Below are 16,272 nucleotides of genomic sequence, written 5' to 3' on the forward strand. Positions count from 1 at the left end.
GGCTTCTTTCTCTCGAAAGACCCTCTGAGAACAATCTTGCAGTATTGTCACCTCCTTGTGATCTCTGGATTTGGCTGAATTGGCCTGGGACTGAGGGTGGGCCCCAAGCTGGAGCTGAGGCAGTGTGTTTCTTCTCCCAGATCCAGGCCTGGGCCCGGATGTGGGCAACTCGGAGGCAATACCTGAGGCGTCTGCACTACTTCCAGAAGAACGTGAGTGTCACCTTGCTCCCCCTGCCCACATACCCAACCTTTACCCATGAGACTAGAGCAAGGACAGCCAGCAACCCTTTTCCCATCTGTGTTCGTGGCAGGTTAAGTCCATTGTAAAGATCCAGGCATTTTTCCGAGCCAGGAAAGCCCAGGATGACTACAGGATATTAGGTGAGCTGCCTGATCCACCCTCCCCAGCTGATGGGAGGGAGAGCACCCCACAGAGCCAGGCAGGTCTAGACATCCTTCTGGGACTGCACAGCAGGTAAGGGGAAGGTAGTCACAAGTCGTCTGTGCAGGAACGTGGAGCAGGGGTTGTAACAAAAGCCCACCTGCTCATCCCAATCACAGATAGCCTTGTCACAGTGAAAGTTCTAACCAGGCTCTTTTTGTACCAGGCTTAGATTATCTACCTATTGCTACCACCAAAGCAAAAAGAAAAGGATCTTGCTTCTTTCCTTCGGGTTCCAACTTCTCCCCTCCAGACCTCTGTGGCCCAGCACAAACAAGGCCTGGTGAGGCACACAGAGTCCATTCTGTGGTGTGGGGAATGTGAGAAGCACCCAAGGGAGTGCCATCTTCCTGCTCCATATTCCCCATTAGTTGAGTGCTCATTTAAAGCTTTAAAGAAGTCCTTCCTGGCCCTTGTTCTACAAGTTCAGAAACCCAGCAAATGGCATCCCCTTCCTTTTTGTGAAATTGACAAGTAGTCCATTTCCACATTCACCTCTAGCCCCTGAGTTCCTGAAGCAATAGACCCCTTTCCTTCCTGGCCTTGAGGCTGCACTCTTGGGCTTCTGGTGAAATGTCCTGTTCAGGAATCCTCTCCTTCACCTCCTCAGTCCTTCTTCGCCCCTGACCTGCCCACAGGGACTTTGCCTGTCCCTTCTCTGGTCATGCACACTCAGGCCGTCTGCTTCCTGTCAACAAGCTTCTTTCTCTCCTTCCCTCTCCCCAACCGAGCCCATTCTATTTTGTCTCTGTGGCTACACTAATACCATTGTCCTGGCCATTTTTTGTCTTCTTTTTCTTCTCTTCAGTTTATGGTTTTTCTGGAAGAATTTGTTTTTCCCTAGTGCTGTCTCCTGACTTCACTGGCCCCCAAACTTTACTCAGAGCTCTACCATTTACTAGCTGCGTGGCCCTCAGCAAGTTACTTAACTTCTTTTTTTTTTTTTTTTTAATTGATTATTTATTTATTTGGGACAGAGTCTCACTCTGTCACCCTGGCTGGAGTGCAGTGACACGATCACAGCTCACTGCAGCCTCAACCTTCCAGGCTCAAACGATCCTCCCACCTCAGCCTCCTGAGTAGCTGGGACTGGAGGCATACACTACCACAACTGGCTAACTTTTGATTTTTTTTAGAGATGGGGGTCTCCCCATTTTGCCCAGACTGGTCTCAAATTCCTGGGCTCAAGTGATCCACTCGCCTTGGCTGCCCAAAGTTCTGGGATTACAGTCGTGAGCCACCACACCTGGCCAATTAACTTCCTTCTTGCCCACTTTTCTCCTTTATAAACTGAACATAATTCTAATACCTGTCTTGTAGGGTTGTTTTGAGGAGTTAATATGCTGTATTTCATCGAATCCAAGATGCCATGAATTGTCTTAGATTCTACCTTTCTTCACTCCTCAAAGATTTGTCCCCAGGCCAGGCATGGTGGTGGCTCACACCTGTAATCCCAGCACTTTGGGAGGCTGAGGCAGGAGGATCACCTGAGGTCAGGAGTTTAAGACCAGTGTGGCCAACATGGCAAAACCCTGTCTCTACTAAAAATACAAAAATTAGCCAGATGTGGTGACAGACGCCTGTAATCCTAGCTACTTAGGAGGCGGAGGCAGGAGAATCTCTTGAGCCCGGGAAGCAGAGGTTGCAAGGAGCTGAGATCATGCCACTGAATTCCAACCTGGGCAACAGAGAGAGACTCTGTCAAAAAAAAAAAAAAAAAAAAAATTTGTTCCCCTATTGTAGCCAGATTAATCCATTAAACCTGTACATGTGATCATGTCACTCACCTCCTTAAGAGTTATCATGATGCCCTGTTGCCTTGAGGGTAAAGTCCAATCTCCTAACCACAGCTTTGGGACTCCGTGATCCAGCCTTTCCCTGCACCTCTAACCTTACTGACCTACCCCTCACCACCTACACCTTCTGCACTGTGTTCCAGATACAGTGGACTTCCAGCACTCCCCACATTCACCCTCTCCACCTCCTTTTCACCGACATCAGGGATGTCTCACCTCCTCCTTGCAGTGTTTCTTCACTCCCCAGTGGGGTTGGGCAACCCACTTTTGTTTTCCCAAAGATCCCCATGTTTGCTCTTCATTGCAGTGAATTGTGGTTTATTTGTCTAGTTTCCCTACTAGACTGCCTTTAGGGACAGGGACTAGTTTTATTCATCTTCCAAATCTGACTCCTTCATTTATTATTAACTGTGTAACGTAGGGCAAGTTGCTTACCTTCTCTGAGTCTCAGAGTTATCATTGGTAAGAGAGGATAGTTACAGTGTACTGACCTCACAGGTGGTCTTAAGTGTGTAAAGCACTTAGAACAGCTTCTGTCTCATAGTAAACATTCTATGTATTAGTTGTTTTGTTGTTATTTCCAATAAATTAGCTCAGAGGCTTCTTTCTTTTTTGCTCAAATACTAATTCCAAAGGTGATTCAAGGAGAATCACCAGCTAGCTCTGACCTCCCCTATATTATAAAGCCCACTGTCCATCCCATCTACCTGTCCTTCCTGGTGTGTACAGACACTCCTGACAGAGGAGCACTGTGAGGGCAAGCAGGGCTGAGTGGTGGCTGGCAGGTAGGAGGAGGAGCAGGTTGGCCCAGCAGAAGTGAGTGGTAAATTGCGGTAGACAAGGGAGGTCTGGGAGGATAATCAGAGGGAGCTGTGGCTCTGGCTTTGGTGTCAGAGGTCCCTGGGATAGGCCCAGGCTGGGGTGAATCAGAAGTAGGGGAAGAGCAGCTATTATGTCATCTCCAGTTATAAGACAGGGGGCTCAGGGACAGGCCTGGCTAAGAGGCTACCCACTGCCCTCCAAGTGCAAGCAGAACCAGTTAGAAGAGGATTGGGGTTGGGGACCTGCTGATTCCAAGCAGAACAGGGACTGGGGTGGGCTAACTCTGGGGCAGGGACTGGCAAGGAGGCCTCTGATGAGGCATGCCTAATCCTGATGCCTCCTTCCTTCCTCCCAGTGCATGCACCCCACCCTCCTCTCAGTGTGGTCCGCAGATTTGCCCATCTCTTGAATCAAAGCCAGCAGGACTTCTTGGCTGAGGCAGAGCTGCTGAAGCTCCAGGAAGAGGTAGTTAGGAAGATCCGATCCAATCAGCAGCTGGAGCAGGACCTCAACATCATGGACATCAAGATTGGCCTGCTGGTGAAGAACCGGATCACTCTGCAGGTGTGGGGCCCACCAGTCTACCAGTCTTCCCCAGATCTGTCTACCTCTGGAGATGTGATGCTGACCATTCTCTGTTTGCTAATCAATTTTTTCAAAATGGTGTGGATTTTATCACCTGACTCAGTTCCTTGTTCCAGTGGCCCTCTGCCATTCTAATAAATCATTTCGGGGGACCCATGACAGAGTAGAAAGAGCATGAGACCTAAAATCAGAATGCCCGGCTCTGCTGATTCGTAGAGATGGGGCTGTGGGTGCTCATTTCACTTCTAAGTCTCTTTTCTCATTAGCAAACTGGGAATAATGAGAATGTTCACCTCTCCAGGCCAAATATAGAGATAGATAAGAAAGCTCTTTAAATCATAAATTACCATACAAATATGCAGTGACAGGGTAATAGTGATATAGTGATAGCTCCACCTCAAATGTGTGTAGCAGTCTAATAAGAAGTGATAGCAAAAGCCAAATAGACACAATTCCTCAGCCTGGCAACCCAGTTCTCTTTGGAGACTCACTCCCATGACAGGAGAGGAACCAGATGGAGTCTCAGGGCACTAGGAGGGGCCCTTCCTCACCCTAGAACTGCTTCTCTCCCCCAGCTTATGCCTGTTCCTTGAACAGCAGAAAGCCCTGGCTCTTCAAGGCACTAATTCTGGACCATATGTTCTGTGCCCTGGGATGGCCTAGGCTGGTTGTATCGCCCATTCCTCCACCCCTGCAGGAAGTGGTCTCCCACTGCAAGAAGCTGACCAAGAGGAATAAGGAACAGCTGTCGGATATGATGGTTCTGGACAAGCAGAAGGGATTAAAGTCACTGAGCAAAGAGAAACGGCAGAAACTAGAAGCATACCAACACCTCTTCTACCTGCTCCAGGTTAGCAGAGGACTTTCCAAGGAGAAGTCTCTCCCATCTCCTGAGGGTCTGAGACTTCAAGGCCTTCTTGTCTGTGCCTTTGACACCATGCAAGGTGTCCTTTCCCATAATCTTAATTCCTTATCCCCAGGAAAAGAGACTACCTCTTCCCCTGTTTGTCTGGAATGTCACTAGCACCTGGAGAAAGTGTAGTAGTGCTTTCTCCATTCCAGATTTCCATCGAGGGAAAACCTTTCTTTATCCTATCACTGGTCCTCGAAGTACATGGTCAGCCATTCCTGTCTCCTCTCTTGCTTGCAGACTCAGCCCATCTACCTGGCCAAGCTGATCTTTCAGATGCCACAGAACAAAACCACCAAGTTCATGGAGGCAGTGATTTTCAGCCTGTACAACTATGCCTCCAGCCGCCGAGAGGCCTATCTCCTGCTCCAGCTGTTCAAGACAGCACTCCAGGAGGAAATCAAGTAGGCTCTCCAGACACAAAGGAATGGGGAGAGAATGGGTTAAGAGATGCCCCTGTTGGCTTCTTCACAAGGTGACAGCTTGTTGAGGCTTAAGGGTAGAAATGGAATCAGAAGACCTCTCTTCTCTGCCTCCTGTGGAGAAACTGTAAAACATCTGGGACAGCACAGTGGGAGGATATGGGCTGACATGCTAACACAAAGGATGAGAGAGATATCAAGACATTCCTTAAGAGCGGGGACACCAGGGCAGGCTTTGAGAGCCAAAATCTCAAAAAGGAAAAGTAATGGTTTGTCCTACACAGAGGCAGAAGACTAGCTTCAATGACCTCTTAAACCACAGGTCAAAGGTGGAGCAGCCCCAGGACGTGGTGACAGGCAACCCAACAGTGGTGAGGCTGGTGGTGAGATTCTACCGCAATGGGCGGGGACAGAGTGCCCTGCAGGAGATTCTGGGCAAGGTTATCCAGGATGTGCTAGAGGACAAAGTGCTCAGCGTCCACACAGACCCTGTCCACCTCTATAAGAATTGGATCAACCAGACTGAGGCCCAGACAGGGCAGCGCAGGTGAGCATATGGGCAGAGGGAGAGCTCTTTTTGATCAGCTGTGTCTCGACCCTACTGGGGAAGCTTGGGTGTACTTTGAAGGTGGCATATAAATGGGCGTGCTGATTTATGCAAATATGATACCAGCTTTTTAGGCATGAATAAGGTAGTCTTTTAGACCCCCTCTGATAATTAACATGAAACTAATGTAAATGACTCCAGACCTGGTGGGCTTAACTAAAATGAGTACAGATGAATATGCAAATGTGCTTAATTGCTATGTCAGTGCTTGCAAATGATGTGTCAAATTTGCTGGCAGTAGGGCCGGGCCCAGTGGCTCACGCCTGTAATCCCAGCACTTTGGGGGCTCAAGGTGGGCGGATCACCTGAGGTCAGGAGTTTGAGACCAGCCTGGCCAACATGGTGAAACCCCATCTCTACTAAAAATACAAAAATTAGCCTTGTGTTGTGGCGTACTCCTGTAGTCCCAGCTACTCGGGAGGCTGAGGCAAGAGAATCACTTGAACTTGGGAGGCAGAGGTTGCAGTGAGCTAAGATCGTGCCACTGCACTCCAGCTCTGGGCAATAGAGTGAGACTCTGTCCCCCCTACCAAAAAAAAAAATTGCTGGGAGTTAGGATATGGACTCCTATTTATAGGGGTATAGATGAATATTTCTATTTATAGATGAATAGGCAAACGAGATAGTGGGAGAAATAGGTTGCCCTTATCGCCTGGGGTCATTGCTCAGGTCTCTAGGTGCTAGGGAAACATAGCCACGGAGGCGAGCAGGCAATCCTGGTGGCTGTTCTGGATGGCACAGGAGGCTTTAAGTGAGGAAACTATAAGGCTCTGGCCCAGCCTCTCCATTATTCCAAACTCCCAAAGACTATTTGCAGCGCAGCCGCCTGCTTGTCATCTGTTCCCCTTAGAAGTGTCCATAGATTCCAGGTTCTCTGTTCCTTCCTACATTCTTCCAGCTTCCCTGTAGATACTCCAACTCTTCTTCACCTCCCGATTGCATTTCTCCAGTCCTTTCTCTCATTCTGGCCCTTTCTCCTTTAGCATGCTGAGCTGTCCTTAGCACATCTGTATAAGATCTTGTTAGACAAGAGTTTAAGGAATAGGGCCTTGGGGAAGGAGGCCATTGGAGGGTGCTCCTGTTTATACCTTGTCTCTCTCTGCTCATAGCCATCTCCCGTATGATGTCACCCCGGAGCAGGCCTTGAGCCACCCCGAGGTCCAGAGACAATTGGATATCGCCCTACGCAACCTCCTCGCCATGACTGATAAGTTCCTTGCAGCCATTACTTCATCTGTGGACCAAATTCCGTATGTGCAACAGCCCCACCCCAGCCTACACATGGGATTTTGAGAGGGCCAGGCCACCATGGGGAGCAGAGCAGGGTGATAGTCCTGCAGGGAGGAAGGCAGAGAGGGAGATAGAACCAGGGGTACTCAGAGGGGTTCCTGGAGAGATGTGGGGAATGCTCCAAGCTCCTGCTAGAGAGCTGAGCTGAAAGATGGCGTGTAGGTCTGCATGTGGCCTGGTAAGATGTCAGTGGAACCAGAGCAGGGACCCTAAAATGATCTCAGGGACACTTTATTATCTAAGAGCAAATGAGGAGAAAATGGGACTCTTCAGTTCCTAATATCAAAAATAAATATTTTAAGCCCATAAAGTACTTTATATTTCTCTCTTTTCTTTAAATTTAGTCAATACATTTGGTTTTCTACATTTATTTTTTGACACATAATAATTGTACATGTTCATAGGGTACAGTGTGATGTTTTGATACATATATACATTGTGCAATGAATGATGAAATCAAGGTAATTAGCATATCTATTACCTCAAACATTTATTTGTGGTGAGAACATTCAAAATCCTCTCTTCTAGCTATTTTGAGATATACAATACATTATTATCAACTATAGTCACCTCCTGTGCAATAGAGCACCAGAATTTATTCTTTCCACCTGACTATAACTTTGTACCCATTGACCAACCTCTCCCCATCTTCTCTTCCCCTCTCCTGCCCTCCCCAGGCTCTGGTAACCACCATTCTACTCTCTACTCCTGTGAAATCACCTTTTTTAGATTCCACATATGAGTGAGATCATGCAGTATTTGTCCTTCTGTGTTTGGCTTATGTCACTTAACACAAACCTCTAGGTTCATCTATGTTGTCGAAAATGGCAGGATTTCATTCTTTTGTTTGTTTTTCTTTATTTTTTATTATTTTTGAGACAGGGTCTCACTCTGTTGCCCAGGCTGGAGTGCCCAGGGCAAGATGAGGATGCTGAAAGGGGGAACCCACAGAGTTCATAACCCTGCTCCCCAAACCTGGAGAACTGGATTAAGAGTTTACAATTAGGAGTAAGAAAAGATTGTTCTAGGCTTAAGAAAGGAAAGTACACAATGAGCTGTAAACTTCTGTCTCTGGTACCCTAGGAGTGGAAATTGCTTTTAAACGAATTTAATTACATTTGTAGGTGGCACATCCATAATAGGAATAATAATGATAATGAAGTCTAGCACATTTGAATAGTACTCTACCATTATGCATTACTCTCGCAGACATAATTTCACTTGATCCTCAAAAAACCCTGTGAGAAGAGAGGGCAAGAATGATCATTCCCATTTTCTAGACCAGGGGACAGACTTACAAAGGGGAAGGAAATAGCCTAAGATAATATCTCTGGTTGGTGGTGGAGTCCAAACTGGAGCTTCTCCTCCTGGCTACTTGATCTCCTTGGGACCCTGCCTCTAGCCCAGAGTAGGCCACTCACAGGTGCTCTGTGACAGCTGACAAGGCTGACTACCTCGGAGCCACCTAGGCTGTCCTAGGACAGGGTTTTGGCTGTGAGTGTCAAATACCCAAGCTTTAGGTTAACAGTGCCTCTGGGGGATGGGGGATGACTGTGGTGATCTGGGGTGCTCTGTAGGGGAGACCAGAGAGTCTCAAAGAAGAGGTTCTCAAGCCAGGTTGGAGGCTGTGTGAGACATTTAGTAAATAATAGGCCCCTGGTCCTGACTACTGACACAAGGCAGGAGGGATGGACAAGGCCCAGAGATGTTCAGAGGAAGGCAGCAGGGAGGTGGCTATGTATAGTGGAGGAACAGTGCTTGAGCTCCACTCTGGAGTGGCTGAGCCTGGGGGAGGAGAGACAGCCATGCACTCAAGCTCTTATATCTGGCAGACAGAGATGGGCAGAGGCACAGGCACAGTGCACTGTTTCTTTGTCCCCAGGTACGGGATGCGATATGTGGCCAAAGTCCTGAAGGCAACTCTGGCAGAGAAATTCCCTGACGCCACAGACAGCGAGGTCTATAAGGCAAGTGTTATCTTCCCACCCCCACCTTCCAATCCCTCCTTTGCTTTGCTGGTACCTGCGATCCTCAGACCGAAACAAAAACACAAAAAATCCCATGCCATAAAAATCCAAGGAGGGAAATATGCTGCCCCTTGTAAATGGAGCCTGGCTCACGCTGGGGCATGAGCGAACAGAGTGGGCAACACTGGCTTCTTGTCACGATCTGGGTTCAAGTCCCAGCTCTTGCTCAGGTTTGCTGTGTGGCCTTGAGAAAGTTGCCTGCCTGCTCTGGGCCTGTTTTCTTTGAAGTGAGGGGGTTGGCCCAGGTATCCCTTCCAGCCAAGCAAGCTGGGAATGTGGGGCTGCACCAGTCAAGGTGGCCCCTGGACACTTCTGGGAGAGTCTTCTCTGCCCTCAGGTGGTCGGGAACCTCCTGTACTACCGCTTCCTGAACCCAGCTGTGGTGGCTCCTGATGCCTTCGACATTGTGGCCATGGCAGCTGGTGGCACCCTGGCTGCCCCCCAGCGCCATGCCCTGGGGGCTGTGGCTCAGCTCCTACAGCACGCTGCGGCTGGCAAGGCTTTCTCTGGGCAGAGCCAGCACCTGCGGGTCCTGAATGACTATCTGGAGGAAACACACCTCAAGTTCAGGTCTTGGGTCCCTTTCCTCTCTGTCCCCTTTCTTCCCTCTTCTCATCTTCGACATCCCGCTTCTCCCCTCCAGAATCCATGAGGACAAGAGGCATAAATAGAAGGGAAGAGCGTAATGAGTGGGGTGGAGGATAGGTTGTTGGAAGGACTCCTCAGTGGAGAGAAAAGGAGACTATTAAGAGAGATTGGCTTGAGGGGTCACTGGGACGGAGGTAGGGCAGGACAGAGGGCAGAAGCTGAGACTGGAGAGTCCAAATTGGCCTGAGCAATCGCTGGAGAAGGCTGGGGAAAGGATGGGGACAGAAGATGTGTGGGGTGCTGGCCCTCCCTGCTCTCTCACATGCCCTCCCTTTGGATAGGAAGTTCATCCACAGAGCCTGCCAGGTGCCAGAGCCAGAGGAGCGTTTTGCAGTGGACGAGTACTCAGACATGGTGGCTGTGGCCAAACCTGTGGTGTACATTACCGTGGGGGAGCTGGTCAACACGCACAGGGTGAGGGGCTGAGATCTGGAGAGTGTTGACTGGGTGGGCAGGGGTTTGGTAGCCTGTGATGGGGTAGTGGACTGGCCCCAGGGAGAAGACCTGGCTCAGACCCTGCATTTCCTTTTCTTCCTCTGTCCTGCAGCTGTTGCTGGAGCACCAGGACTGCATTGCCTCTGATCACCAAGACCCCCTGCATGAGCTCTTGGAGGACCTTGGGGAGCTGCCCACCATCCCTGACCTTATTGGTGTGTGCCCTCCTTGGCAGCCGGGGCCAGCTAAGGGGCCTGCAGGGAGGGAGGGACAGGCAGGCAGACAGGCCATGTGAGCGCGCCCATGCAGTCTAGGTCTTGTGCCAGGCAGCTAGTTCCATACTCTCCCTCTAGTCCTGACATGGGCACAGGGACACAGATTGAAGTGGAGAAGGTAGACAGACGGTAGAGGGACCCGTGATCATCAGGTAAATGGCCAATTAAATGATGTGAAAGAGGCACAGGGATAAGGGTCTCATTAGGTTTCTCTGAGAAGGAGGCGTTTCCGGGCCATGGAATAGGAGGAAGCCAACTTACTGGGAGGAAGGATAGAATGAAGATGGTGATTAGAGAGAGCCAGGAGCTGCAGGCTGGGGGAGGCATGGCTCCTCTACCCTCAGGGCACCCAGCGCTGAGGGTGTGGGGGTGGCACAGCCCCAGTAACACGAGGGTATGCTCTGTGGGTAACAGCCCTTCCATCGGTACTAAGGGTTGGGGACACAGGGTGGTTCTGCAGGACAGTGTGGGAAAACTTCTTGGAAGAGGGGCATGTAGAGCAGCCGATTTAACATGACCCGATCGGTGCGTGTGTGCGTGCGTGTATATGCCTGTCTCCCTCTCATTCCTCACCACACCTCAGGGGAGAGCATTGCTGCAGATGGGCACACGGACCTGAGCAAGCTAGAAGTGTCCCTGACACTGACCAACAAGTTTGAAGGACTGGAGGCAGACACTGATGACTCCAACACCCGTAGCCTGCTTCTGAGGTGGGTGACACCAGCCTCTGCCCCTGCCTACCTAAGCTCCCCAGCCCTGAGGCCAGTAAAATGGCCTTACTTTGAGGCGCCCATTTCACTTTCTTCCTGGGCTCCCTTATCCTTCAGGAAGTTCTCCCTGAAGCCTACCTTTATTCCCCTTGCTGCAGCCTTGGCTGTTTTCTGTCTGATATCCTCAGCTTTTTGCTCTGTGTTGTACTGAAAGTAAAGGAATGATGAAGATATTGGCAACAGCAGATGTTTGCATATTGTGCTGTTTACCAAATGGCTTTTTTCTTTTTTCAAGTAGAGACAGAATTTCGCCATGTTGCCCAAGCTGGCCTCAAACTCCTGGTCTCAAAGCCATCCACCTGCCTCAGCCTCCCAAAGTGCTAGGATTACAGGCTTGACCCACAGCGCCTGGCCCAAATGCTTTTTTATACGTTATCGTTTATTCTTAGAGACAAGCTATAAGGTAGATGGTGGCTTCTCCTCTTCATAGTTGAGGAAAGACTCAGTAGTTATGTGATTTATCCAAAGTTCCATAGCCAGTGGGTTGTAGAGCTCATGTTCTAATTCCGCTTTTTTTTTCTGGATACAGAGTCTCACTCTGTCACCCAGGCTGGAGTGCAGTGATGCAAACTCAGCTCACTGCAACCTCCACCTTCTGGGTTCAAGCGATTCTCCTGCCTCAGCCTCCCAAGTAACTGGGACTACAGGTGCTTGCCACCAAGCCCGGCCAATTTTTGTATTTTTAGTAGAGATGGGGTTTCACCATGTTGGCTGGCCTGGTTTTGAACTCCTGACCTTAAGTGATCTGCCTGCCTTGGGCTCCCAAAGTGCTGGAATTACAGGTGTGAGCTACCACGCCCAGCCTAATTCCACATTCTTGTTGAGTGTGATGGTCAGGAGATGGGCATGGGGCTTTTCTTCCCCAGTTCTACAAAAGTGAGGGAGGATCCCCAGTAGGGGTGGGCTGGTCATCTGGGCGGAAGTGGAGCCAAAGTGCTAGCTCAAACTCCCTGCCAACAAGGCAACCCCCCTTCCACCCACTCATGCACTCAATAAACAAGTGAGCTGACCAGGCGCAGTGGCTCACATCTGTAATCCCAGCACTTTGGGAGGCCGAGGCGGGTGGATCACCTGAGGTCAGGAGTTCGAGACCAGCCTGGCCAACATGGTGAAACCCGATCTCTACTAAAAATAAAAAAATTAACCAGGCGTGGTGACAAGCACCTGTAATCCCAGCCACTTGGGAGACTGAGGCAGGAGAATCACTTGAACCTTGGAGGTGGAGGTTGCAGTGAGCTGAGATCATGCCATTGCACTCCAACCTGGTGACAGGAGTGAAACTCCATCTCAAAAAAACAAAAAACAAAAAAACAAGTGAGCTGAGTATCGTCTTTGTCCTGCCCATCAAAGGGCTGAGAGCAGGGTCGGGCTAGGGCTGAACACAGCACCACCAAGAGGGCAGTGGTTGTCAGATGCATTGAGAGCTAAGGAGAAGGGATGGCTGGGCTGGAAGGACATGGGTGCTCAGCTGAAGGACTCAAAGGAAGATAGTTTGTGGGGAAGGTATCCTAGTCTACAACATCCCCTATCCCTCACTCTCTCTCCTTACCTCCTAGCAGCCATGCTATAGAGCATGGTCCACTTACTCTTAGACCTCTGGCCAGTCCCATGTCCAGGCCCTTCCCCTGCCCCTTACCTCTCCTCTGTCACTGCCTCCTTGTGCAGCACCAAGCAGCTGTTGGCCGATATCATACAGTTCCATCCCGGGGACACCCTCAAGGAGATCCTGTCCCTCTCGGCTTCCAGAGAGCAGGTGGGTAGCCACGCCAGCCCACAGGTTCTATCTCATTCATCCCCGCCTCACCCCAACTGCACCGCTGCTGCTTCCCTCCTCTGAACCTCACCCACAGTCGGCCAGAAGCAGACACCTGTGCTCACCAGTAATGAAAACTCTGGAGGCCTACAGGGTGAGGGACACAGCTTTAGCCTTGGGAAGCCTCAGGCTACAGAGTCATGGGGCCCCACCCCTCTCCCCACTGCACACACTGAAACAAGCACCAACACTAGGGCTATGGGGGGCGCTGAGAGGCGGTCTGGGAAGGCACCCCTGGAAGGCCTGTACTCAGAAGAGTGGTCTGCTAGAAAGCCTGGAGGCAGAAGGTAGTAGGCGGGTGGGGGGCCAGGGGCATGTTGGGCCTGATGGAGCGAAGACTGAACCAGGGTCTTCCCAGAGAAAAGGTGGGGATGGCCAGTAGAGGTATGTCCCAAAACGAAACAGACAGGGAAATGCCCCCAAACATCCTGTGCCATCAGAAAGATCCATTGTTGGGAAGTCACAGCTAGTGTCTGTCCGGAATCCTTTATGCCGTGACCTGGGTTTGGGTCTTCTTTGAGCCACTCTTCCCCTGTGGTGATCTATGAGGTGATCTACGAGGCCCTCCCATGTGTGACACCATGTGTTACGATGTTATACCTTGATATTCTTCATAAGCTATGCCCTGCCCCAGCCATACCCTGCAGAGGCTGGGCTCTGGGGCACTTTCTTAATGATACCCAGAAAAATCTCAGGCCTCCCTTTGTTGCTGGTGCCCATGGAGTCTTCCCTGGTGTGGGAGCAGACTGGTAGGGCCTGGTAGACCCCTCCAGCATCCCTGTGTCCCCAGGAAGCAGCCCACAAGCAGCTGATGAGCCGACGCCAGGCCTGTGCAGCCCAGACACCGGAGCCACTGCGACAACACCGCTCACTGACAGCTCACTCCCTCCTGCCACTGGCAGAGAAGCAGCGGCGTGTCCTGCGGAACCTGCGCCAACTTGAAGCCCTGGGGTTGGTCAGCGCCAGAAATGGCTACCAGGGGCTAGTGGACGAGCTGGCCAAGGTAACAACCTGGGCCTGGGCTCCGTGTGCCTTTGTGTATGTGTGTGTGTGTGTGTGTGCATGTACATGTTAATCCATAAATGTTGGTGAGCCCCTCCTGATGAGTGCCCACCCAAAATTGTCACCAGCTAGAGGAAGGCTGAGGGTCCGTTTTGAAGGAAACATCTTTTTTTTTTTTTTTTTTGAGACAAAGTCTCACTCTGTCATCCAGGCTGGAGAGCCGTGGTGTGATCTTGGCTCACTGCAACCTTCACCTCCTGGGTTTAAGCGATTCTCCTGCCTCAGCCTCCCAAGTAGCTGGGATTACAGGTGTGCGCTGCCACACCTGGCTAATTTTTGTATTTTTAGTAAGAGACATGGTTTCGCCATGTTGACCTGGCTGGTTTCAAACTCCTGACCTCAGGGTCCGCCCACCTTGGCCTCCCAAAATGCTGGGATTACAGGCATGAGCCACTGCACCTGGCCAAATTTTTGTATTTTTAGTAGAGACAGGGTTTCACCATGTTGGCCAGGCTGTTCTCAAACTCCTGACCTCAAGTAATCTCCCTGCCTTAGGCTCTCACAAAGTGCTGGGATTACAGGTGTGAATCACCACACCTGGCCTGAAGGAAAGATCTTGAAATTACTCAGGGAGGAGGGTGTTCTTGCAACTCTTTTTTTTTTTTCCACATTAGCTGGGTAATGTGCCCAGGTCAGAAGGTTTGAGAGAAGCATATCTCACACATGAGCATGAAAACCCAATCCTCAGCTTATGACCTACAAAAGTATCCTTGCAACTTTCTTTTACCAAAAAACAAAGGCCTTGAAACCAGTTAGTCCTCAATGGACAGAGGCCCTGAGGACATGCCTTAAGGATTTGGAATACCATCCTTGAGATTTTCCTTCTAGGAAAACAGCCCTGAAGCCTGTTCTTCCGAAGAGCCTCAGTGTGTAACTCTTGGGCTTGTGTCAGGCCCTAAGTCTCTCCTGGCAGGAAGGACCACTCATCCCTCCCTCTGTTCCCCAACCCCAGGACATCCGCAACCAGCACAGACACAGGCACAGGCGGAAGGCGGAGCTGGTGAAGCTGCAGGCCACATTACAGGGCCTGAGCACTAAGACCACCTTCTATGAGGAGCAGGGTGACTACTACAGCCAGTACATCCGGGCCTGCCTGGACCACCTGGCCCCCGACTCCAAGTAGGTGCTGCTTTCTCGTACTTGGATGGTTATGTGTGACTTCTCACCCCTGCCCATGTCACCTTTGCCCCACTATCTCCCAGCTGTGAAAGGGGAATCTCACCCAGCACAGCACGGTCCCTTCGTAAGTCTGGTCTTTGAGCCTCACTTACAAAGTCTTGGGCTCAAGTGCAGCCCTCCTCCTCTGTCTTCCATCAGTGAGAAGTCTTTCTTGGGGTCTCATTTCCTTTCCAGCCACAAAAAACAAGTTTCTTTGGTGGTAAAGTGTTTGTTGGATGAATTCTCTGGGGCCTTCTTTTAATCAGGAGTTCTGGGAAGGGGAAGAAGCAGCCTTCTCTTCATTACACTGCTGCTCAGCTTCTGGAAAAGGGTGTCTTGGTGGAAATTGAAGATCTTCCCGCCTCTCAGTATGTGTCTTTGGAGGGCAGGATGTCAGCCCCTTCCTGTCCTCTAACTTGGGGGTGGAGCTGTGGGCTGGGCACTGGGTGGAAGAGAAGGAGAAGCATGGTCCCAGTCTTGAAGGAGCTGCTAGAATGATGGTGGAGACAGAGCATGCCCAGACAGAAAGTGAAGGGCCGTGGACATGGTCTAGCACAGTTCTAGATGCCCTGAGGCAGAGGGTACTGGGAAAGCTTTCCAGAGGTGAGAACATCTGGGTAGGGCGGGGCAGATAAAGAGATGGTGTGGGGAGCAGAAGTAAAACTAGGAGAAGACAGCGAGCTGGACCCTCTGGGAGTGACAGAGGGAAAGCTGGCTCTGGATGACACCGCTGCCCAGGATGAGGAGCAGTAGGTGCAAGAATGTGGCTGTAGCCCTGGAAAGAGGCAGTGGGTTCCTGTTTTGAATCCTGTTCCTGACAGCTTCAGAAACGTCATCTTTGACATCACCCCGGGAGATGAGGCAGGAAAGTTTGAAGTAAATGCCAAGTTCCTGGGTGTGGACATGGAGCGATTTCAGCTTCACTATCAGGTGAGGGGACAGTCCCGTGAGCCTGCAGGACACCTGCTGGGCTTTAGGTGCTGGCCTGAAGAGAGCAACTGGCCTCACTTCCCTAGTCCTCAGATGACACCAGCTCAGTTTTTCACCCAATCAGTATTGTCTGTTCCTGAAGAGAAGGGTGGGGGTCTTTGCAGCCCCAGCCCCCCTTTCCCCATGCCCTGACACAGACCCAGCATCAGGGAGAGTGGAGTGGGCTGCTGGTGTCAGAAGCAGGATTAATATTTGAAGCCCTATCACATGTCAAGGAC

General features: G+C 50.6%; 1 protein-coding gene and 1 non-coding gene across 6 annotated transcripts in view; one reads left to right on the forward strand and one right to left on the reverse strand.

Moving 5' to 3' along the window:
• IQGAP3 (IQ motif containing GTPase activating protein 3) overlaps positions 1-16,272 on the forward strand; it is a 46,017-nt gene that overhangs the window by 27,504 nt on the left and 2,241 nt on the right. For 3 of the 5 annotated variants that reach the window (XM_037997758.2, XM_037997759.2, XM_037997760.2), the window contains exons 21-38: positions 141-212; positions 314-383; positions 3,418-3,626; positions 4,345-4,497; positions 4,798-4,961; positions 5,302-5,526; positions 6,696-6,836; positions 8,759-8,843; positions 9,241-9,473; positions 9,833-9,965; positions 10,099-10,201; positions 10,845-10,971; positions 12,697-12,784; positions 12,882-12,938; positions 13,635-13,847; positions 14,859-15,025; positions 15,331-15,432; positions 15,886-15,994. In XM_037997758.2, coding sequence (XP_037853686.2) covers positions 141-212; positions 314-383; positions 3,418-3,626; positions 4,345-4,497; positions 4,798-4,961; positions 5,302-5,526; positions 6,696-6,836; positions 8,759-8,843; positions 9,241-9,473; positions 9,833-9,965; positions 10,099-10,201; positions 10,845-10,971; positions 12,697-12,784; positions 12,882-12,938; positions 13,635-13,847; positions 14,859-15,025; positions 15,331-15,432; positions 15,886-15,994 — 2,451 coding nt within the window. The remainder of the gene's footprint in view (positions 1-140; positions 213-313; positions 384-3,417; positions 3,627-4,344; positions 4,498-4,797; positions 4,962-5,301; positions 5,527-6,695; positions 6,837-8,758; positions 8,844-9,240; positions 9,474-9,832; positions 9,966-10,098; positions 10,202-10,844; positions 10,972-12,696; positions 12,785-12,881; positions 12,939-13,634; positions 13,848-14,858; positions 15,026-15,330; positions 15,433-15,885; positions 15,995-16,272) is intronic. The other 2 variants (XM_007976783.3, XM_007976785.3) reach the window with 1 other exon arrangement.
• On the reverse strand, positions 14,515-14,614 carry LOC119624658 (small nucleolar RNA U13). Its single transcript, XR_005240810.2, has one exon. It is a non-coding gene; the product is annotated as a small nucleolar RNA U13 (small nucleolar RNA).

This window comes from Chlorocebus sabaeus, chromosome 20, assembly GCF_047675955.1.
Source record: "Chlorocebus sabaeus isolate Y175 chromosome 20, mChlSab1.0.hap1, whole genome shotgun sequence".
Classification (NCBI taxonomy): Eukaryota; Metazoa; Chordata; class Mammalia; order Primates; family Cercopithecidae; genus Chlorocebus; species Chlorocebus sabaeus.